General features: G+C 42.3%; 1 protein-coding gene across 1 annotated transcript in view; it reads right to left on the reverse strand.

Annotated features, from left to right (window-relative positions):
• Positions 1–2,818: 2,818 nt before the first annotated feature.
• Positions 2,819–25,798, reverse strand: part of ca10a (carbonic anhydrase Xa) — a 75,533-nt gene continuing 52,553 nt past the window's right edge. The window contains exons 3-4 of the mRNA XM_030078419.1: positions 4,731–4,873; positions 2,819–2,875 (exon numbers count right to left, since the gene is read on the reverse strand). Of these exons, the coding sequence (XP_029934279.1) occupies positions 2,819–2,875; positions 4,731–4,873 (200 nt within the window). The remainder of the gene's footprint in view (positions 2,876–4,730; positions 4,874–25,798) is intronic.

Below are 25,798 nucleotides of genomic sequence, written 5' to 3' on the forward strand. Positions count from 1 at the left end.
GCTGCCAGTGCACTACACGCAAGATTCAACACAGACACATACACACACACACATACACATGCGCATGCCTGCATGTCAACCTGCCAGTGAATTTCACTCCCCGATTGTCACTCCTTGTCATATCTCCCCATCTGGCTGAGCGGGCCTTCTGCAGGACAGGAAGGCCTTCTTCATCGGCAGTCGAAAAAGAAAGAAAAAAAGCTCGAGAAAGACAAAAGAAACTGCTCCTTTTGTGTTGGGAGATTTGTCACACAGGCTTTCGGAGCTTGTTTAGCAGCACAACTATGATTAAAGGCTCTAAAATCTCCATCTTCGCTGCCCTCTGAGTTTTCGTTTAACTACACATCATTACTAAATATCCTCTTTATGGAATATTCCACCTGGCACTAACGCTGTTGATCACAATGGCTTCTCTGCTTATTGCTCCAGATACGTCTGACTTCAAAGCGCGAGAACAAAAGCAGGAGAGAGCCCCGTGTCCCAAATGTGAGGAACACTACCAATTTCACAGCGCTAATAGATTCCCATGCAATTGTTTGAAAAATAAACCAGCAAAGGACAAAAGAGACCTAATCCTGTTTCATAAGTACTATTCATAAACTTGAAAAAAAAAAAAAAAAAAATCCTCGACTTCGTGGAGAGCAGGACTCACTGGGCGTTTTCCACCACCGCAGCCCCAAAGTGATTGAATTCATTAAAATCTCTTCAAGTAATTGCAGCTCATCTATGGCAGAGTAAATATTCAATTAATAGGGACATTTTAATAACTGTGATTCCTTCAATCCGCTGTGCACATAACCTTGATGCATGTCTCCTTCGTTAATTAATATTTCTCTTTGGAGGTCAATTTAATTTCCTTTAACTATTCATTAGCCAGCCATACAGGGCAGCACAAAAACTCATTAAAAGGATGGTTCATCTCGCTCTCCATCCCTACTTCCTTCACTCTGTCCCTTTCTCTTGCCTTTGCTCTCTTTCTTGTGCTGTCTCCAGGTGTGTGTTTGAGTGAGTGTGTGGGTGGGAAGCGTGAGGAGGGGTTTAATCTTTTCTCTTTCCTTTCCTCCTGGGCAGAAAGTAGGCTTAGGCTTTCTGTGTTGAGGTGGCGAGCGAGCGGCTGAGCTGAGCTGTACCGAGCCGAGTGGAAGCTCTTTACTGGTCTCCGTTGCGTGTTTGGCCAAGGCTGACTGGCTGCCAAACAGCCAGAGACAGAGCGGGGATGAATCAGCACTGACAAGGTGAAGCCAACTTCGTGTTCACCGGCTGACAGCTCAGGTGCTCAGAGAGATGGAGACACAACAGATTACATTTAGGCCGCTGCAGAGAGAGAGGGGGAGAGAAAGGGAGAGAGAGAGAGACAAGGAAAGAGTCCAAAATGGCTTTTGGACACCGCAAACTTTTCTCAGTGATAAATGAGAAAGTTGTACTTGGGTGTGTATGGGCAATAAATGTGTGATGATTCTTAACCCTGCCAAACATGCCATGCAGAAGCAAGCAAATAGTGTTTTTTTTTTTTTTTTTTTTTTTTGTGAAACCTGGGGGGCAATATAGATTTATCTCTCTCTGCATTCATTCATTTAGTTTGCTTGTCATGTGCAATATCTTGACACAACTCATCCCTGACTTTGATTAAACCTGAAATGTTGCATCTCAATACCGTATTCTGGGATCTTCAAGATTACACTGATTGGCTCTAGGATGTTCCTATGATTATATTTTTTTATTTAATAGCGACAATAGAGCGAGACAGGAGAGGCAGGGGGGACAGAGACAGAGGATGACCTGCAGCGAGAGGGTCAACAAACGACTTAGAGAAGTGGTACACACACCAGGTGAGCTACTGGGTCCACCCCGCACAAGTCAAACTTTGAAATGTCAAGCGGACAGTAAAATACACACATTTTCCTCCAAATGTCTTTAACTAGGATCACTGGGTGTAGAAAACACCATCCAGCTGCAACAATCTGAAGAGAGAGAGGCCTGTCGGGTGTGCTGGGGATTAAAAGCTACTTTCACAGGTAAGAGTGCGGTGATCCAATCAGAACACACCTTGGTTTTTATTCCACCAGCTCTCATTTAATGGACTTGTGCATCTGTTATCCTCCGCTTGCCTCAACAAATGGTAGGAACAGTAAGGCCGATTGTTATCTTGTTAGGATGCCACGTGGATTTTGTGGTGTTACATTAGAAGAGAGAGAAGCAAAGAGCTTTAATGTAACGCGGAGCTTTCGCGAAGGCATCAGTCAAAGATCGTCTCACATTAACTCCACAACAAGCTTGCATAATGTCCGTTTTTAGCAAGTGAGCTTTAACACTTTGTTGCAGCACTAGAGCTGTAGCTATTTCATTAAAAAAAAAAAAGAGCAAGATATTTGGACAGTTGTTGGTCTTCAGCGTCCAGACAGTATGGTTACCCTGCAAGAGGAACCAAAGCCCACCCAGGCCTGCTGGAATGTATCACTGTAGATAATAAAGCCCCAAAAAACTCTTAGGAACATTTGGGAACTGTCAAATCTTGGCAGATGATGAAGATAGAGCTCAAGAATAACACAAAATGACAAAAGCCACATCTTAGACGATCAGATGTGTGTTACTGAGGAGCCCGGAGGGGGACTGCATGATCCATAGGGGACGAGATGTGTGTGTTTACTGTAGTCCAGTGTCAAAATGTATTTACCACGGCACCATCCCTTAATGTTTGAGCTTCAACCCTAAATAGCACAGAGCTCTCTCTCACTCCTTCCCTCTCTCTGCCCCCTCCATTCCCTCTGATCCATCCTAATAGTGATAAAATTGGGCTGTTGTGAGTGATGGTCTCTCCTCAGGCCACAGGGCCGTGGCTCTCAAATGGAGTCCTTGGGGGGCCTCCGGGGGATCCCTAGCAAAATGAGGAATCGTTTAATTTCATAGTAATTTAATTCAGCAGAAATGACCCCGGCGAGAGAATGTATAAGAATGACTGCTGTAATCATTGGTTTGAGTCCCACCATTATTATCTCCTCTATGCACAGTGTGGGCAGCTCCACAATTCAATACTAAATCATCAATAACAAAAGCCACATGGGTCCCTGAGACAAAATCGGATCAAATGCTGGTCTGGACGTCTTCCCATGCGTCGATTCGAAGATCGGTGAGATAGCAATGTTTGAGAAGCGCTACCTTAGGGAGTAATCTGCATTGTAAGCCGTGTATGTCAGCACTGTCATTGCCCCGAGCTAACCCTGTACCCACCGCTGGCATGTAAACATAAACTAATCATAACATTAATCTCACCATGCAACTGTACACTCTTGAAAGCAGCCCATCTGTGAAGGTTTCCCAATTAGCTGCTGTCATATGGCACGGGATAGAGCAGATTTTTGATACACACTGCCCTTGATAAACCACACTGCAGAATAAGAGTGCACAAAAACATACTGTTATCCACTGTGAGGGTGTAAAATGTCATTTGTCACTGCCATAAGATAAAGTTGAGGCTTCCTTCACGCCAGTGCATATTGTAAGCTCTCACAACCAATGCACGTTGGAATAGTAGGGGTGTGATTATGGATATCAAAAGTATCGATTCAACCAAAACGGAGTATTATCTTGAGAAAATAAGAAAAAAAAAAGGATCCATATCTCTCTTCTAGGTTGTACCCATTTTTCCTGAAGTTCAAGTTCATTGTTTTGCACCACTAAACACTTACACTTTGTTTATATTATTATCATTTTTTTTTTTATGATTGTAAGATTGCACATTTTTGTTATTCACCAATAAAACTGCCCTGTGTTTTCTCATGCATGTGATTAAATACAGTAACTAACCGGGAGCAGTAGCAATAATTTGGGGTAATATAAAAACAAATGCTTCATGTTTGGCAAATAATTTGATGCTGACAAAAATGCTAACAAAATGATGCCACATCACTCTCCCTATACATGAATGTATATTGGTGGCTTTTTAAATCACACTTTTTTTGGATATTCCCCTATAGACAGTCAATTAAATGTCAACGGATATATAAGTTAAATATCAACATGACTTATGTCAGCAGAATATCAATAAGCCATAAGTTATATTTCAACAACATTCAGTTGTATGTGTTTGCTGTTGTAACAAACATGTAGGCCTAGTTGACATCATTGCTGGACGCCTGCTGCATTTTTATGAAACCCACCAGAGTGCTTGCCCACAACTAGGGTGGGATCCATAATAACACTTACGTTATTGAAATGTATTTTACTGCTTATTGATATTCTTCTGAACTTGTAGGTATTAAACTATATATAAATTAACCTTCGGTCGAATGTCTATAATGGACTATCCAAAGAAAGAGTTACTGCTTTATAAAATCAAAAAATATTGGTACTTAGTGATTCTGGCCCTAGTGTTACCTGGTGTTGAATCAAAACCAAATTTTGTGGTATCATCCACCCCTATTGAATAGGTGCATTGTTCTGCATTTTATCTCTGAGAGAGCGCTCACCTCAGACAAATAGCCCGCTTTGTCTGCCAAGAGAAACAGTGGTCAGGAGCATCGATCAGCAAAAGATGCTTACCATACTGTACAATACCACGGGAAGAAAGAACACGCACAATAGCAAAGTGTGGCAAGTGTGTGAGGTTGCCCCAACAGCTCCGAGATGCAACCACCAACAAAGAAGACAAGTCAACAAAGCAGCAGCATTCATTTAGCAGACAAACAGGAAAATAACATGGGCTTGTGTGTGTGTGTTTGTCTGTTTTTTACCTTCCGTCCACCTGTATTCAGCTTTATGGGTGTGAGGAAGGGGTCAAAGATCATGTGGCTGGTCTCGATGTTGACGGGCGACTGCCTCTTCCCCACCGAGCACAGGTTCCAGGCCGAGTTCACCAGCCCCCAGAACGACGGCACTGCAACACACAGACACAAGGTGGGCGTACAAAAGGGTTAGCATCTGCACGGATGAGATAGGACTGCATTCTTTGGAGAGGTCGCAGGGGAAAGGAGCGAGTTTGCGCTTCAGCATTTTTATTTCAAACCTGCCAGCCTTACTGTATGCGCTCTGGCAGCGGTGGAAACATAATTAGCAGGGCTCCACCGATATGAGTTTGTGAAAGTTGATATGAATGCTTTTGGACTCAAACTGGCTCATGACTGATGTTTCTGCTGATATTTTTTTTAAATGGGACCATTTTCATGAAAAAAAGAAAGTCCCAAATTTCTAAGGGACTCAGTTTTTGTTGCTGAATTTTATTCTTATCAATGTGAAAAAGTCATTGAAACACCATTTAGACCATCATGCAATGCTAAAAATCAACATTTGACTGATAGTAATAATAATAATAATCATAATTATCACTATCGTCCTTATCATTATTATCACCATCTTCATAAACATATTCACACATATACAGAATCTGATCCAAACATTGCATAAGAATCCAGTCAGGTTAAGGTCTTCTCATACACAACCAGTGCAGTGTTGATCAATATGTATCAATCAAAGTGCATCATATCAGTATATGGATACACCTTGTTTGATACTGAACCTCAGTGCTGTGACATAGGACCACCTAGCCGTTATGTCAAAGGCACTCTCTGTAGGAGACGGCTTAACATTTTGACCTTTGCTACCCAGAAAAATATCTTGCAATAATGCAATAAACCACTGGGCTGATATTTGAATTCATACCGATGGAGCACTTAACATACAGGCTTATGTGCAGTACAAAACATTTTTTACAAGACTTCGTCACCTTTCCTTAATTATCTTGGTCAAAGAATTACTAATATTATGCTAAAAGGGTTGGTAGATTGTGAGAGTGAAAGTCAGCAAAATGATAATTGATAGTTTTAAATGATAGGACCGCAAGATTTTTAATACAAACAATAGTTACATCTCCAGAGTGACCTTTCATTTTCACAGGCTGTTGCTCTGCTGCTGACTGTGACTGTGACAGTGTCATAAGTATCTATCTATCTATCTATCTATCTATCTATCTATCTATCTATCTATCTATCTATGTGTATGTGTGTATATATATATGTATGTATGTATAGATAGATAGATAGATAGATAGACAGAAAGAGATAGATATACGTGTGTGTGTGTGTGTATGTGTGTGTGCACATGTAGTAGTAATGTACATTTTTTAGGCATTTCATTTGTTTTTGTTTCTATGTTGTGTTTGTGTGTTAAAGTGAAAAGCATCATCAAAATATTAAAAAAAAAAAAAAAAAAAAAAAAAGTATAACATATCCATCAGATCAGTGTGGATGATCCTGACTGAGGTACTCAGGTATCAGCCACACATATGAGCAAACTGTTACCCTGGTCTGAGAGCCTGATAATTAACATGACCTATATTATGGTATTCTCTTGTGCCACATACAGTATATGGCTCCCTGGGTATGAGATCAGGCCACAACAGTGTCCTTTGCACTTAGATTATGTTACAAATCAAGGATTATGGCGATTCAAAGCCACAGCAATGACTATAACTCCTTATCAGTGCAGTGGGAGTCAGTCAGCTTACAACCTCCCTTAGCTCCATTTGCATTTGACTCCACTGCCTATCAATTTTTTTGAAAGCTGCTCCATCAAACATGTCATTTAACTTTGAACATCAGGTTCATGTCCGTATCATCCATCTCCAAGACAGCGAGGACTGTCAGAGCGACGCTGCGGGCAGACACGACCGAAATCAGAATCACAAGCCTTTGTGGGCGAAACTAATCTGCGGTGACTTTTAGCATTTTGGCCACTATCTTCATCTGAATAGAGGAGATATTATAGAGCTGCTCCCTCTGAGAAAAGTATGATCGGCCTGCATAATAAGCTAACACATGTACCATAAAGCTGACAGGATGGGATGACACAGTGAGAGAATGTCAGCACCGTGGGAGTGATAGGCATCTAAGCCAGTTATTTTCTTATGTAAGAGTTGGCTACTGGGGGCAAGAATTAATTTCCTTTGCGGGGCAGGAAGCGTGGCTTATCGCTCTCAACTCCACTGGAGTAAGAGGCAGTTCCACTACAATATCTGCTATAGCCTGAGGCACCATTTTCCATTTAGGAACATGATATTAAGCATATGAGTCACTGGGATTGTGCTACGCATAACTACGCACAATTCCACTGTAAGAGATTTCTAACAAAACCACAGATAATTTGAAAATATGCAAATCAACAGTGAATCACGGGGAAAGGAGACACCAGACAGTGTCTCCGAGTTCACAGTCAAAGACTCAGCAAGTCGACAAGTCCTGTGAGAGTTTGTTTGCAGTGCTAACAGACACGCTCTGTGGAGAAAGCACTAAATCACTGCTCAAATGATACCGTGGAGTCAAGAGAAACAGGTGGCAATGTATTCATCACCCTCTCTTCCATGCACATGGCCTTACTTGGGGGTATGTGCGGATTTCATGGTGTTTCCCACACTGAGGAAACATCCACTGCAAGCCATTTACCTAAAGAAGTTCACCAAGCACAACTAATTGAGTTGTCTGAGCTAACAAAAGCAAGTTTGTACTTTATCTCACCTCAGATCATGAAGCTTTCAACCGTTTAAGCCAGTTACAAGATGAAGTAGACTTGAGCTGGCATTAATGTGAAGTCAGCATTTTTCTTCTGGGCTCAGACTTCGCAGGTGGAATTAAACGTGGGATAGTAAATATGGGAACTGTAGAGCAAATGCAAAATTTTTTAATCCACTCCGTTTACAGAAATTAAACAGTGGTGACTTTATGAAGTTAGCACAACTTTACATTGCATTTCAATTTAACACCGACAAAATCCTTTGAAACATTTTAAGGGGCTGTTATTGGAACTATTTGTATTGAAAACTAATAAGAACAAATGTCCCAGGTCATGAATCTATGGCATAGCGAGTACAAGGTATTCAACTTTGCCCACTGAGAAAGCCACACAGCCTGGTAAATGGCTTTTTAATGCACAAGCAGAGACCTCTTGTTGCATATTATTAAACAAAAAGTTTCCCTGAAGCTTATCTATTATTCAACTGAACTCACATAAAGCAGCATTAGTGCAGTACGTTGATACAGTGTTAAAATTACACTAATGCATTATTATGGTCACGGCAAACACATTTATGAATTACAAATCACAGATATATTATTTGAAACAACAATCCCCAACTTAGTTTTTCATTTAGTGAATTATGGATGATGGGAAATGCCATATCAAACAGTAAAGTGACTCCTATAGGCTTAGTGCACTAGCTTCAAAACACTCAGACATTTTTTCAATATGTGTAATTGTTATGTTGAGACTCTATCACTTTTTGCAGAGTGCTGTGAAAAGCTTCGCTTGGTATTTGGTAATCCTACTAAAAGTGTGAGCCTTCCCTGGGTGCTGTCAATACTTTGACACTCTAACACAACTGCAAAATAAATGTAGGCCCACTGCAACATGCCACAATAAACACCATGCTCTTTAACATTTGGCCACAAACACAGATTCAGTCGCCTTGCTTGCTTTCTTGCAGAGGGTGCCTTACAATGAGCGACACATGACTCTTGTGGGAACTGAGTCGGTCATCTTCCAGTTACAACACTGCCACCCTAACCACAAGGCCAGACCTGCTCCCAAACGCAGCATGATTACTTGTGCTTACAAGAATGAAAAGCGATTTCTAGCCGGCGCTCCATGGGTCGAATGCATTCGCAAATAGCCCTTGCTGCATTTAAAGAGGCATTAAGTAATCTACGACTTTCATCAACCTCTATGGGCGATTGGTAGGAATTGCAACAACCGGTCCCTGTAATTGACACATTGTCGCACGAGAAAGCAGCAAGCTGGCTAATTAGAGCGGAACTTCAACCGAGGAGTCCAGTGAGAAGGTAATATATATCATAATGAAAAATAATGGAATGCTAAAACTGTTCTGGCGTTTGCCTTTTTGACTCGAGAACAAGACAGTTTAACCTTTGTAGCTGTAATGTGTTTATTCGTTTGTAGCGCCGTTCTCCATCCTTGGGCGGCTGCAAATGGTATTCTTCTCATCAGCAGCCCATTTTGTGCTACGAGGTAGAAAAACTCTTACTTATTGCCCTTTTAAATAAGCCATATGAGTGAACAGAAGCCTCCCAACAGGACAGGACTGTGCTAATAATGGACTGTGTGGAGTGGGAGACAAGCACAGACTAACAGGCAGTGCTGTACATATGCACTTACTGCTTAACAAGTTGTTTATTTGACAAAGTGCATCTGGCCAGTGTGCATATATATATATGTGTGTGTGTGTGTGTGTGTGTGTGTGTGTAGGAGACTATAGACACATACACACATATCAGTATATGTTCTCACAATGCAGCATCTCACCGTGTTAGCACATCATACTAAAGCCACCCAACAACCACTGTTCATTTCAAAGCCAGGATCCCTGCTGTCAACGGAAAATTACTCCATCTCACAAAACTGCCTGGTGGGGAAGCAAGAAGGACCGAAAAAAAAAAAAGAGCGAGAGAACGAAAATACATTAGAGATTTGTTGAGTCATCACTTGTTAAAGGTAGCATTGAATTGGGCTGTAATATCTTTTGGGAAAGAGGGAGGGTGTAGAGGCAGAAAGAGAGAGAGAGAGTGTGTGTGTGTGTGAGAGAGAGAGAGAGAGAGAGAGAGAGAGAAAGACATCCATTCTGATGCAAGATCCTTCATGGAAACGACAGGAAATCCATGGCCAGAATGGGAATTGGAGTGTGAGGGAATCGATCCATTAAACCCGGGCCCTTGTCGTAAATGTACACATAATTATTAGCCGTTGATAGATTCCCAAATGCGACCACAGCGGCAGGGGACATCATTCACTGCTGACAGAGGCACAACCAGCACTGCCAATAATCTACAGAGACCCTCCTATATAGCAGCAATACTCCTATATATCACTTAGTCCACTAGCGAGCATTAGAGACACTTTCATTTCCTATTGGCAAGCTGTAAAAGCGGACAGGGATATATGGAGTGGCCTTTTGCAGATGTCGGCCATACTAGATGTGTTATGTGCAAGTGAAAAGGGCAACAGAGGGCGGGGGGGCTGCTGTATATATGACCAGTCCTTTCACTCTCCTTATTTCTCAAAGGGCCTTGACAATAGGGATTTCACATGGTGGAATATATTTGGAGCTATTTAGTCACACTGCCAAAACAGTAATAAATATCTTTCCTCCTTTCAAATGCCTCACTCCTCCCAACTGTCCTCTCTTTCCCTTTGACTGTAGTTACTGTACGCAGAGTTTAGTTAAAGTTGCATTAGGCAATTTCACACGTTGGTGGCCCCAAATGGCAGCGAGAGGCAACTTTTTAATTTAAGAATTTCACTAGCAACGGGTCATGAGATGCGGCATGAGAAGCAAAAGATCCATCATTGGTGAGGCCAGCTTTTTATGTATAGAGCGCTCACCTGCTGCTGTTTGTATTAAAGAGATAGTTCACCCATTTTGAAAATTTATATATTATTTCATTCCCCCTCCAGCTGTTCTGTAGGACGGTAGTGGTGCTATCTTCCTCTCATTGTTACTGAGTGCTGGATACTGGCTGGATGCTCCCAATGCTAACTGTCAGCCTCCTGTCATTGAAGTGGACCTCCCCCCAGCTAACGTTCTTAAAAATAACCACCTTAAACCACTCAAAGAAGACTTAACATCACTTTACAAGTGGTGCTCTCCAAAAACTAGAATGCACATACAACTACTCAGTGCACACTGATGATAGGTGCCAGGGGGCTAACAGTTAGCATTTGGAGCATCCAGCCAGTATCCAGCACTCGGTAACAATGAGAGGAAGATAGCACCACTACTGTGTTACAGAACAGCTAGGGGGAGTGAGATAATATCACATTTTTCAAAATGGATGAACTATCCCTTTAAGTTACTATTCATTACTTCCTGTGGGCGGAGATCATTTCCCCAGCATAGACTATACTGTCAGCAGAATTTCATTAAGGCAAATGGGGTGAATCTATGGGTTTTCAGTTAGCAGGGAGGGGATGATCTTCTTCTCTGTTGCAGCCCCGCTTTGCCATTTAGCCTGATAAGACGAGGATATTTTTACATAAAGAAAATCTTGCCGGTGCAGCTTTAGGCTCGGTCCTGGGTGCAGGTGTGCGAGGCCCTGTTTGCAGACTAATTATGTGGCTGCCTTCACTGGGCCTAAAGAGTACATTGGGTCGTCCCTGTGGGCTTATTAGAGTTCAGGGTTGAGGTGAGGGTGGGATCCAAGGTCTGAGGAGACACACACTGCACAATTAGGCCCTTCATTAATTACTTCCTCAGCCGAATATCTCACAGCTAGCAATGTACTCATAAATCCAAAGCCTGGAGAGACACACTTTCTCATTATAGCGGGCCGCTCTGAAAATGCCAGCATCAAACTGTGTTCTATGGACACACACAGATACACCCATAGGGGTTAAATTGGTAGAGGGAGTGAGCCAGTTCCTGTGCCTATGCCAGGCCAAATTCATCAATAGTATAGACTTCAGCAGGAAAATTAAAGGCAAGGCTCCTCCAATTTCCCAATTTAACCCAAATGCAAACAGACACTACACTATATGTGCACGCACACACACAAACACACAGAAGACATTGTTGCTGGCTGCAGAGGTATGCATTTCATTAAATAGGCCCTGGCGCAGAGATAGCCTTAATGAAATGTCTTTATTCTGTCAACTGGATATGGATGAAAAGTTAGAGTAATAGTCTTTGGGAAACAGGAGGGAATTGGAGAAATGCAAAGTGCATACGCATGCACGCTCAGATGCACACACATACATGCACATTGTGTCTATTTCTCTGTCATTTTCTCTGCTTCTCCCTCCCTCTCTCTCTCTCTCTCTCACTCTCTCTCTCTCTCTCTCTCTCTCCCCCCGAGACCCAAATGCATTCTGTACATCAATTTCTTGGATGAGCATCAAGAAAGTATAAAAAGTGCCTCCCTTTGTAATTGCTGATGCAAAGCTGTGTTGCAACTTTGTTCGCAATGGGAGAGAAGGAGAGACACAGAGAGAGAGAGAGAGGGAGAGAGAGAGAGAGAGAGAGGGAGGGAGAGACAGAGAGAGAGAGATGAACGAGACCTTACAGCTTGGGGATATCTGCTTACTTAAGCAGGTATGGAAAACAACATCTTAATGATAATGAATGTCTGAGAGTAGCATTAAAGAAAATGTCATATTCCGTTCGCTCTAAATTTGAAACACTGCCCTGACGCTGCTGGTTCCATCTTGTTTACTCACTGGGGGGGCATTTTAACAGACATCTTGGTGCTGCTGTGAACAGAAGGAGATGTGCTGTATATAGAGGCTCTGGACAGACACCAGGTGCAATTCATCTATGTAAAACTTTTCATCCATTTTTTGACACATTTGGGAACCTGGATGAAGTGAGAACAGACTGCATGGATCTTCATTTGCACTGCTGTAATCATGTGCCACTTTTTCAAATGAAGAAATGTCTATTTTGCAATCCAGTTCATGAAAACCTTTGCATTTGCTGTTCTAAACATCTGGTCCTGGTACCTCTTCCTCTGGAAAACTCTCTTCAGCACAGAAAATGATGTGTTTCGGGCAGCAGCAACAGGCATTTTGTTTGGAATAAAGAGAAGAAGAAATGAGTATAGCATGACCAGTGATAGCCACAGTGGCTGAACAGACAAGGAAAAGGAAAAAAATCCAAGGAAAGGAAAGTAAGTGTCTCTGAGGCAGAACCAGACAACATCACTACTGCTTTCCTCAGATAGGGGCCGGTGCAAGACGCTAAAGCCGCTTATCACCAAGCGTGTCACCTCAATCAGGAAAAACAAGAATCTTATCACTTTAAACAAGGACTGTGTCACTCTTTTTGGGGACCAACCGCACCTGTAATTCATTTCTTTTGGTATGGATCATTAAAGAAAAGTTTATTTTGATGCATTTCATTTGGTTTGATAAAATTCACACTGTCTAACTGAAGGTTTGCCAGAGCTAATAAAAAGAAGTCACATGACTCACACAGGGAGTAATGGGTTACAAGTAATGGTGTTTCACAATGTAACAGTTACAGTTACTGAGAGAAATGTTAAAATTAAATTACAATTACTCATCAAACTGCTGGTGCTTATGAGTTTCAGTAAAGAAAAAAAAATGTAGAATTTAACATTCATTCTGTTGCATATCATATATGTGCAGGCATGCATATTTTGAGACAATGAGTGTCAGCAAAGCCAATGGGGGAACGAATTTCGGCACAACACCAAGGAACTGTCTCTACTTAGTCTGGGCAGGCTCCATTCATTTGGCAGTATTCACTCCGACTCTGAGTGTGGTTTTTAATTGGTTCTCATATTTGAATTCATAACGCCTCTCAACTAAATGTTCATTGCTCTCAACTTGGAAGCCATCAGAGTCTGGTGTTAGCCTGGCTACATAAATAAATAAGTTATATATTACATATATTTGTTAGAAAAGTGATCAAAGTGTTCCTTTACTTAGATGATGTAATCAGAATCGCTCCATTGCTTATTACACTTTTAAAACAGTAACTGGTAATCTATAACTGATTACATTTCAATAGCAGCCCTCCCAACACTGCTGACCTATACCTATGTTCCTAAGGCCCTATATTCCTCCCAGTTACTATTCTGTTAATAGATATTCAATATTCTTTTAACAGAATATAACCCTAATCCCCTGAATACAGAGCTGGGGAAGACCTTGTTCAGGTTCCCATTATGTGTTATATAGAGCTGAGAAACATAGGACCCTGGGAACATAGGACCCTTTGTCATGTTCCTCTTATGTGCCATATAAATCTGGGGAACATAGGACAGAGAATATAGAATATAGGAGCCTGAGAACATAAGAAAATGACTCCCTGACAGCTCAGTTGTTTATTGGAGTTCTTGTAAGCCATTGTTCTGCTAGGTAAGAGGTTTTGTTGGTGGTGGGAATTAAAATAAATCTGCTTCCAGTCTCTAGCCGAACATGACAGACTTATCTGTGCTATTTGCTGTAATTTTCCTCCTCTGGTGTTCATACCACTTAATAACACATGAAGAAACAGCTGAATATGAGCTTTAGTTCAGCTTGTTATTCCTAGCTTTCCACACTGGCTATCAGATGTTAACATCTGTCTCCCATAGAAAATGGGGATAGGTGTGAAGAGAATATGTTCCCGTGCGTGTGCTTTTCATGAGTCTTTTATCTCTTTACCTAACTCTACATCTAATGCATGCCTAGCCCTTTGTAGAGGAACATCTGATGGGCAGGAATATAAAAGCACACATGGAAACACACTCAGATGGTGGCTGCTGCAGGTTAGGCACTGCAGTGTTGCAGTGGAGACTTTTAGCACCTGGCCCACTAGCTCATTACCACAGTTCATCAATGGACCCTTTTCATCAGGTGTAGCATTAGCAGTAATGGGGCTAACACTGGTGTTGCTGACGATTAGGAGAGCTGACTGTAAATCATTGAGCCTCCATTACAAGCAGGCTAACTACCTCAGGGGCTAAACACCTTTCAAAACCCATGAGTTGAGTGACGTTCAGTGGATGTACGTGAATGTGTGTGTGTGTGTGTGTGTGTGTAAGAGTGAGGAAGAGATAGGGCCCAAGAGGAATGCAAGAGTGTTTATATTAATTGCAGACTGCAGAGTTTGTGTGAAAGCTGTCTCTACAGATGTACATCTCATGCAATGCTGCCATCAAGTGATGTTGGAAATATAGTAATTATGAGCTGAGCACCCATGAATGGCCTAACAACGTGGCAAATAGGACTGGGAAAATCAGGACCTTTTCAGCGTCATAGGAGTTTCAAAGTGTTAATTTTGACAGTCAATTATGATTTAGTTTTAGCCTTAGTCTTTTGATTAAAATGCATGTCAGTTTGAGTCACATTTTAATCATTTTTTCCTCTGTAAATTTCAAATTAAAAGATTTGTGAGTGACCTATAACACAGATTGATCTACATTATAGCTTCTTGTGTTTTGCATGTAGTTTTTGATTTTATCCTGTACTTAATCAAAAGTAAGGTTTGCCCATGTATTTGTTCTCTTCCACACTGAGATTGGGATGTTGTGTTTTTATTCGTCTATATCTGGATTTTTTAAATCTCTTTTGGTTTTGTTGATGAAAGTGTCATTATATTTCATCATTGTTTTTGTTTGTTTTGATCCTGAAAAAAAAAAAGTTTTGTTTACTAACACTTTTTCAGGCAATGAATTTAACACTGGCTTCAGAGGTGTGACATTCAAGGTGCATAGATCAGGCAGGTGCCGTGAGATGGCAAAAGTGATGTTTATCACCAAAGTGACACAATTAATTAAAAAATCAATTACATGCCTGACGCACATTTTCTCTTCTTTGTTCTGCTGCTGCGGCACAAAGTGGCTCCATGCTGCTTAATTTTGAAAATAAAACAAACAGCCACTAAAAATGACTTTTGTCACAGGGTCCACTTTATTAGAATCACTTGGGACCAAGTGCACTGAGCTGATGTAGGCAGGATTACGAGCTTCAGAGGTGCACTTGACTGCAGAATGAGTGCAGCATGCATGTTCAGGTACGTTAATGTGTTTGCGCGGTGTAACAGCAGTGAGTATGTGTGCACGTATGTTTTAGGGGATGGGTGTGTGTGTGTGGGTGTGGGTGTGCGTGTGTTTGTGTGCGTGGAGGTTTCTCAGTGAAATGCTTGGTGACAGAGGTTCTTGTTTGTGCTTGTCCTGTGATGCTGGGGTAATCCTGCTGGCCCAGCATAGCGTGAGGGCCTCATTAGCACTGCCCAGTCAACAGAACAATAAACATGCCAGTCAAGCTAACTCCTCCTGTCATGTTGTTAATGGTCTGGGATATACAACCTGGCGGCCAGCAGAGGCTTTCGCTCTCTGGGGTGGAATAACAAATACAACGTTCCACGGGGAGGGAACGCACATACAGATCTATCATGGGCAGAGTTGGAGGAGTAGTAGAGGAGGAGGAGGAGGCGGCTCCAGGGCGGTACACTATACTGGACTACAACATAAGTGGAGTGAGGAGTGTAGTAGTGCATGTTTTTTTGATGTCATGGGATACTGGGAGTTGAAAATAACTGAAAAAGGTAGTGCTTTGAGGGTTGGGGGTTGCACAAATGAAGGTGTCAGTACATTTCTACATGAGTGAGGACAAGACTACATGGACTTTACTCTGAGACGCCACCCTACTGAATGGACTGTGCAAACACTGGACAGCATGCACTTATTGGCTGGCATTTGAATGTAATTTTTTATGCATCTTGTGCTGTACAGCTTGACAAACAATTTGTTTTTAGGGAGCACACAACTGATCACCAGTGTGGCTGGTTTGGGTTTGGAGAACACACATTTGATGACCACTTGGGTTTTGAGAAGACACAGTTGGTGAACATTTTGGGACTGAGGAACACAAATCCAATTGGAAACACACAAACAAGTGTGTTTCCAATTGGATTTGAAAACACACTTGGCGACCACTTAGATTTGGGGACACACTGGATGACCAGTTGGGTTTGGGAACACAAACTTGGGAACTACTTTACACTCCCAAGATTGAACACCACTCATGTCATGTGTCTGCTATCTTGCTGTAGATAAACTCAGAAGAATGAGCTGCCTGGAATGGGAATCATGCAGTTTAACAAATAAGCAGAGGCCTGACTTATGTAATTCCAAAATTCTGACACCGTCAAAAAAAAAAAAAAGGCGAATAGTGAAAACCTTACAAATTCTTAATGCCACGACTTACTAGAGTCAAGCTTCCAAACACTTTGCACACTGCATAAGCAACTTATCTGAGTTGTAATGCAGCTAAACAGTCTCATCCCTCAAAGGCAGAGAGAGCAAGAAAGAGAGTGACACACAGAGAGAGAGCGAGTGTGTGACAGTCATTTGGTGTGTTAATTACTGGCAGACTCCAGACTGCAGAGGGCAGACTCCAGATTGCGCTTGGAAGCCAAACCCCCGACTGATAGACACCTTGCGACTTAGCAAAAGCACTTTCATCTCAGGAGTTTTGCAGCACTAACTTTGCCCCCATAGAGACTAAAGACAGGTACACGCAGAAAAAAAAAACAACTGTAGTAATTACCTAAAGGTAAAAGACCCATGGTTTTGCCAGTGTGTCCTGGGGATAATCTGTTTTTTGCAGATAGCTACCATGTGAAGTGGTTTAAATTAAAAAGGCAGACGTCTTGCGGGGAACCGAAGCATAATGGGCAAAATGCTTAATGGTCCTGTTTTAAAGGAGAGTTTATGATATTGGCTTAACGTACCACAAGGGTGGCAGCTTACACACCAGAAAGGAGTATGACAACATTGCCTGGGCATACTGTAGAACAGGAGCAAGTGCTGGGTTCTCTTCCAATTTCCCACGTCTTTGTGTCTCCATTTCCATCACGGCAGGGTGCTTCAGCTTTCCCCACAGTCCATGTCATTACATTTTATTGTGGTCTGCCGGAGTACGTGTCAAGCATGTCCAAGTATGTACGTGGGCTTTATATGTGGCTTCAAATCCCTGCGAGAATGTGCAGGGCTAATCTCTGTCTCAGTCTCTCTCTTAGCTGTACATCTAGCCAGCACTTGGCCTCCTGGTCTATATGGACGAGGAGGGGGATGTGATTAAAACACGCAACGACACACTCCAGGCGCCAGGGGGGTCAAAATGCACAGCTCTTCAAGAAAGTAAATGAGAAAAGCCAGGAATAGCAAAGAATTAATAAGCAGGGTAAAGAAGCTTACAGCTCAGTGACTCCTCACTCACTCTGTATTTACGTTTTGCTTTTGCTTCATTGTTCAGTCTGAATGATGTCCTCTCTGCCATCCCTGGAGTAGCTGTCAGTGACAACAAAATCCAGGGCATTCAAACCCGATTCAATAGCGACTGGATCGTCTCCTCAACCCACAGAGAGTCTCAGCCGGTGAACAATCGGCGGCCCGGCATTCTCTATGGGTTTGGCAAACCCACTGTTTCTGAAAGGGTGCTGATAAGTCAGAGCTGAAGTTCACTGAATTTCATTTGGCAATACACCGAGAGAGCCGGCGAGGACAGACCCTGAATAACAAAGAAATTTTGAAAATGTGGCTATTGATTGAAGGGCCAGTTCCAGGCTAATGAATCCATTCCTTTTTTCGTTTGCCTCTCACTTATAAGCCAAGAATGAAGCTGAATTTCAAAAAAGACTTCAACACTAAAAAAGAGTGAATTACTAGTACTAATCTCTTGGCTAAGCACCCGATAAGGTCCGGTAATAGAAATCATTGTGTCCTCTTTCATGTCCCCCAAAAAGGGACTTCAATGGCAACACATGATGAGGGTCCATATGCCTCTTCTTTTTAGACTCATTTCAGAGGGGAAATATTAATAAGGGCTCTCCTTTGACTTTGTCTGCCAGTGAGTGGGTTTTTTTAAGCGTAACGGCAGCGGAGTGACAGCATCTTTCAACTTGCTGTTCTCTCTCTCTCTCTCTTTCCCACATCCACACAATCTCCCACTGTCACACACGCACACGCACACACACACACACACACACACACACACACACTGTCCCTGCTAATGAGGGGATGGAGGGTATTAGAGCTGAAAGGCTCAGCTGCTCACTGTTGTCGCTGGTATTAGAGACTTCTTTCCTCCCACCAGCGACATAAAGTCTCACACACCCTCTTTACAGGATGTGGGCACTCACAACCTGATGATAATAATGCGATATGTTACTGATCGATGTAAGGAAATTCTGTTTTCCACAGGGAGGTTCAAAGGTCAGGCGCTGACGTGGAGCTCGCGGGGATTCAGCGCCTCGCTCGAGCCAGCGGGAATTGAATTTAAGCCCAATTTAAAAACCACAATAAATCAAGAAAGGTGCCAATTCCTGATAGAAAACGGCTAATGGAAATTGTGTAACTGGAAATGGTAATTATACGAAAATGAGCGACAGCAAATTATTAAGCAACATGAACACCTACTGTGTTTAGTACACCAAATATAATGAAGAAACATGTTTTGCATATTGTACTGTCAACCCTAATCTTTATTAACATCAGAGTGGGTAGCAGCATAAAGAAATGATGAAAAATGTAGTAATTCTATTAAGCATTGTTAACCCATTTTACATTCTTAGCTGAAGGTCTTTCCAGGTTTTTCTAACACCTGTGGCTGCTCCGTATGTGAAAAGACTTTAAGACCCCTTATTGGTAATGCTCAGAGGGATATCTTTATGTTGTATATCACTGGTGCAAGCCACAATAGATTTACAACTAATCAATGGCTCATTTTTTACACTGATGGCACACTTTCACACAGCCCTCATAATGCATTTGTGTTCTGTCTTGGATGAAACATTTTGTCTGTAATGTCTCCAGACAGGCTTTTGGAGCCCCGAGTATACTAATGTACATTCCCATTATTCAAAGGCATCTCAACAAAGAGATATGAATTGAAGTGGGAGAGTGTGTTATATCGTGTTGTATCATCCAGGATGCGTTGGAACACTCTTCTAAAGACAGTGTGGGAGTGCGAGTGGGTGGAATGGAGACTTGGCTGCTCATTAATCTGGTCACCGTAGTCAACACTCAGTGCTAAAACAACCATAAGAGGCTCACATCTTGCAGAGATGCTATTCTTCCTCTTTCAAATGCTAAAAAGGCCCCATGAAGCTGACATTTACAGCAACCTATTTTTCTTATTTTCTCTCTTTCTATCCCCCTACATTACCCACACTTCTATTGAATCGTTTGCCAGATTCAATAAGTGCTTATGTCAGCTGTCTACTGTATGGCATCACATCGAGAGGCCCGTCCACGGAATCTGTTTTACATTATCATACAAATAGCTGCTTCTATGCATGGTCGAGGATCACATCGAGATAGCAGCCACGGAGAGATAAACTGACAATGAAGTCAAACGCCTCCATAGATCTTCGTTAATATTTTTTTTTTTCTGGTTTTTGTCGTGTAAAGGTCAGAGTGGTGGTAGCACAGCATCATGTGCTCTGCAGTGGGTCTGCGCCATGCATGTCCCCGGTGCCACACACACAAACAGGCATGTGTACACACACACACACACACATTTTTTGTTTGTTTATGTGTTTCTGTTGTTTTTGTTTTTTTGGGGGTTTCTGGTATTATCCGCTCAGCATATGGATTGGACATATGGACTGGACCGGAAGAAACTGAGTAAACAGCTAATCTGTTCCTGTGCTCCAAACACGTGCGAGGATGGAGAGAGGGATGGATGTAGAGGGTGTATGAGAGAGAGAGAGAGAGTGAGAGAGAAAGAGAGAGAAAATAAAATCTAATCAGCTCTGAAGAGGAGAGTCAGATCTGGGCTGGATGCCTGGTAGGGGAGAGATGACAACAGATGTGCAGATTTGACTTCTCTGCGCAATCCTGACCGACGCCGCCTCGCTGCCGGACATCAGGCTCAGGACAAACGCAGGTTTGCGCTCATATCTGGCACACTTGGAGCAGTTTATTCCCTGCAAACATGCTTGGTGCAGTTTCATGCTGGGAGCAGTTTAACTCTGAAATCTTCACACCTTTTTGGCTAGGTGAGAACTACGCCAATTTAAATATTAAAGGGACAGAGAACCCAGTCAAAACCAAAGATTTTCTCATTTAGCATTATTCTTGAGTTCTGTCTTCACTATCCACCAAGATTTGAGAGATCCTAAAGGTAAACTGTAGAGTTTTAGGAGCTGCATTTTAACAAGATTGTCTGGACCCTGGTCAGACCAAACAATTGTCCAGCAAAGTCAAAATATCCTGCTTGTTGGAACTGAAATAGCTATGGGTTTTACTACTGCTGCAACACAATGCTAGCAAATGTTTTCCAAGCGAGCATTGTTGTGGCTCACTCACTAACAAATTCCATGACCGATGCCATCACTATGTTAGATTGAAGCATGTTGCTGGGCCTCACCTGCTCTAACACAGAGAACAGTCAAACAAACGGGGGTGGGAGGAATAAAAACTGAGGTCATGTGTCGATTGGATCGCTCCACTTCTACATGTTGACAGGCCCTTCTCTGCATAGAAAGGACCTCAGATTATGGCGTTTCATTAATAAGTTTTACACACCCAGTGATGACAATTAAAAACATCTAATGAAAAAACACATATTTTACTTTACCATCCCTTTAAAAATTGCACCAAGATGCCTGAGAATGTATCTTCAAAGAGAACCGGCGTGTGATTTATTAGGAGTGAAAAAGAGAACCAGTGAACCAATGACAGGAAAACACACCAACACACACAGGTTCCTGGTAAAGGAACCCAAATGTCGGCGTGTTGATAGCCAGCAGCTCCTCTTGCCTCAAGCCCTACATAACAACATCTGGACTGATGCTCATATCAGCTATTTGTTCTTGTGTTCTTAAGTAGTATGAAAACCAAGAAGGGAAATTACAGCAAACAGAGCAGACAAGTACGTCCTGATTAGTTACAGGGACTACAGCCACGCTTGTTTTGACCTCCACTGACCCAACTGTACGTACTATGCTAATGTAGCTATCTGGACTATAGGTTATCAAAGCAAGCAAGTGCAGTTCATGTAATGTCACTCTGCTTATTCATATGGCATAGATAAAGAGGCAGTTTCGCCTGCATTACAAAAGCAGCATTAAAACATTTGTACTGAACCAAGAAAAACTGATCTTTCATAGAGGATTATGGTTTTGCCTCATCTTCAAAAGCTCATATAAGACTACATCTGGTTTAGCATGCACTGGTATTGTGAGACAGTCATAATCAAAATGAACAACAAAAAGATTACCAGTCACAATCTCTGTTTCAGCTTAAATTGCAAAGCTCCTTGGCCAGTGCCGCTGATGCACACTACATTGTATGCTGAGGAGTGTAGTGCACTCACGGTCTCACAATTAAGGCTGAGTTGGGATGTGTGTGCTCACATGCATGTATGTATGTGTGTGTGTGTGTGTGTGTATGCGCACACATCTTTGATCTACATTGGCACATGTGGATGCTTAAGGAAAATGAATGGAGTATGGTGCGTGTCAAAGTGTTTTAATTATTCTGAGCTATTTCCACAGATTATCCCTGGTGTCATGTGTCCCCAGGGCTGCAAACAGCCAGGCACATCAATGAAACCTAATCTGATTTTCCTCTATCCAGATAGCGCTTCCATCTATTCATCGTGCTTGGCCCCCCATCCCACCCCACCCCACCCCACCCCACAGCGACTGATGGTTCCTTCCTGAACATAAACCGAACAGTTTTTAAAAATGCATTACATGGGACTCCGGTGTGACAGATAGTGGATGATGTATGATATTGTGAGGTAAAGTAGATGAGTCATCGTTCAAGGTTGCAGGCCATTAGGGACAATATATGTGTTTTTTCTCCTCCCTGCGTGTCCCGAGCAGAACTTTAAGAGTCAGTATTGTGCTGTGTGTCTGAAGCTGGGGGCTAGCCCTAAGGCTGGTTCTGGCAGCTGGGCTACGTGGGGAATACTGAGCAGACAGGGAAGAAATGCCTTCTGCTTTGCAGCAAGTATTACACATCTAAATGTTGACTTGGCTCCAGAATACATTGTGAAGTGCTCAAACCAGACAGTACAAAGCCCTCTGCTGAAGTCAGACATTGTCTTCCGTCGCCTTTAGTCTCCGATAAAGGTCAAATGGGGTCCTATTTGCTGTAGGATTATTTCTGTATTTACAGCAGAGTGAAAACTGTCGGGTCTGCGGGTTAACAAGGGAAGGCGACAATCAGGCTTTGTGAACATATCCAAAACAAAAGGATATTCAGTTTATCCAGACAGATATATCCCCTGATTTTTTTTCCCCTGCTGATTCCATGATACAGCATGTCTAGCAGAGGGGTGTATTCAAACTCGAGATGTTCATGCTGCTATTTCTGTGCCAGTACAGGTGTATTAGCTTTATAAATCATGGTGAAAACTTCCTAACTATCCAGATGTCCATGGTAGCAAGCATGACATTTGATATCATAGGAATGTGTACATAAAAGTAGGCTTAAGTGCTGTATATGTCATGAAAACCTGAATTACTAATTACGCTATAATGTCTATGCCCATGCTGGTATGTGTTTAAAATGTTCAAAGCTGTAGTAGGCAACATTTTATGTAAAAACACCCAAATCACAAAGTGAGATGGCAACAGAAAAGAGCAGTAATTAAAGAGTAACCAAACCCCAAACCCAAATCTGTGTGAAGCCTTACCTCTAATGGTGATAAGCTGCATGCCTGTTCTTTGGTGGCAGCTGATTACACCACCAATGGAGTACAACAGTCGGTGATATCACCTTTCGCTAAAGACCAGGCATGCTACTTTTCACCATTAGAGGTCAGGCTTGTCAGAGATTTAGGCTTGAGGTTTAGTTACTTTGAAGCCTGAATTCGCCATACTTCCCCAAGCAAAAACCACAGAAAGCTGGTCTCACCAATGCTAGATCTTTTGCCTCTCTTGTCCCTTTGGTTTAAAGCAGCAGATGTGTGAGATGAGCCTCCTGAAGGGGGCATCTCTTTGTCTGCAGCTGGAAGATATGTCAAACAGCAACATTAGGCTGTCTTAGCTTAATTTCTGGGTGTCTATGGGATCAAACAATAGCTGATTCCAGAGAGTCCCAGGAATGGAGCTAAGCTAGGGGACCACCTTTTTTTTTTTTAAAAAAAAAAAAAAAAGATTTGAATGAGGGGAGGGCCAGAGTCTCAGCCTTTCAAACCACAGTCTTAAGGCATCACACACTGCTCAGGGTCGTAAAGCATGTCAAAGGATTTTGGGGAACTGAAGTTAAACGGTTTCAAAATGTTATCTCTTGCTGCCATTTGGAGCCACCAACATGTGAAGCTGCCAAGCGCAGCTTCAAAATACAACACTAAGTCAGAGGACAATGCATCCCCTGTCTGAAACATAATCTTATACTTAGTCACAGTGAGTTAAACATTCAGTGCTATTGCCAGGAACAAAGGTTACAATATTGTAACCCTATTTCTTAAAGCACTGGCTCTTGCCCTCTAACTGGGCTCTATGGGCAACAGCTCCTCTCAAATCACATGCATGGACTCACTCACTGAAATTTTGCACACACACTGGCCTGTGAAGTCATGACTACAGAGTGTGTGTATACCCAGAACCATATATAAATGCATACTCACCCATACTCACATTTGCAATTGAGTCTTCTGAGAGTGGCGGGGGAATCTTATTAAAGGGCTCCACCTGTGCCTGTAGAACTAGAGTTGCAATTTCATAACGTTCGCTCTCTCACACACAGGCTCTCGCCCTCTAACTGGGTTCTATGGGAACAGTGGGCTGAGCCCGATTCATTACTCCTGATGCGACAGAAGCCATTGGACTCAACACCACACTAATGTCCTGAACAACTATAGTTAGGTCAGCATTTCAGTAAACTTTAAGTTGCCAAACACCGTAGAGAAACGGTTTTGGGAATATCAGTGAGTATGGATTTATATATGGCTTTGGGCACACACACAAACACACACACACACTCTCTGTAGGCGCGTCCTCATAGGCCAGCCAGCTTGAAAAGGAGCTATTACCCATAGAGCTCAGTTAGAGGGCGAGAGTCTCTGCAAGATAGAGACAGAACAAAGCCATAGCATGACACTAGAATTACTACCAACGACCAGTGCAACAGAAATCCACTAAAACTGCAGTAATGTGATGTCTCTTAGCTAGTTAAAGGTTTCACTGCTGCATGTTGTACAAGCTGCCTGTGTAAGAGGACCTTTTCACTGAAGATTTGCAGCAGCTTGAAAGAGTTGAGATTAAAGCACGGCTGATGTTCAGCAGATTGCCAAAAGATAAAAACTGACTAATTCTGCACCTTGGAACATGCTCTTGTTTGGCCTTTTGTGGCAATGGAAGAGTGTTGGTAGAGGTAGTAGAACCCCTCACCACTATTTTAATCCCACTCTTTCCATGTCCTCCACACTATTTAACACTCCTCCTTCATTTGCCACCCAGGACAGAGGGCCACAAAGAACTGAACAAGAGCATGGATCTCTTATCTCCATTGTATCGATATCTCATTTCCAGTCCTTGTGAAATCCAGGAACCACTATTTCTGTGTCTATCCACAACTAAGGAGAAGCATCAGTAAGCTGCCTATGTTGTAATTCATTCATTAATGTGCTGGCGAGCCATGATCATGCATCCACTAATCCAGAGGGCATTAAACAAGCATGTGGCCCATGAATGGATTGGACAAGGCCGTCCAACTTTCTGTGTCAATACTTGTGTATTATCAGTCACTATGCATTGCCGGCTCTGGTAAACAGCTTAGGTCTTCTCACTCAGAAGCTTATGGTCATGTGCTCTGATTTATTGCATATATACAGTCCCTGACCTATGGCAGCAGTGGCCTTGTTTGACTTGATAGATCTAGAAGGCACGGACCTTCCATAATTGATCTCCTCGACTTGTGTGAATGACTCGTACGAAGATAGAGGGCGTCCAAAATTGGGAATTAAGACGCTCAACCGGCCGAATGAATGCGCAGACAAATAAATGGATAAATGACCAAATTAAATGCCTTCATGAGTCATCCGAGACGCACCATTTGCTTTCAAATTATGAAACTCCATTAGTTGAGCATGCACTTAATCAAATAATCTCTACAGATCACACCAATCTTGCTATACTCCTCTCCCTCCATTCAGCTCTTTAATTGCTATGAAGAACGCTGACGTCACAACAAAGCTTATGAGATTATAAAAGCTTGTGTTAGTGCAGAAAATGTCTAGAAATGATGGGGAAATATACTGTAGGCGTGGAGGGACCTGGCAAGTCATGGGGAAAGCAGTATCTGAGATATCACATAAACGTGAATTCACTGAA

The sequence above is a fragment of the Myripristis murdjan genome, chromosome 19 (assembly GCF_902150065.1).
Source record: "Myripristis murdjan chromosome 19, fMyrMur1.1, whole genome shotgun sequence".
Classification (NCBI taxonomy): domain Eukaryota; kingdom Metazoa; phylum Chordata; class Actinopteri; order Holocentriformes; family Holocentridae; genus Myripristis; species Myripristis murdjan.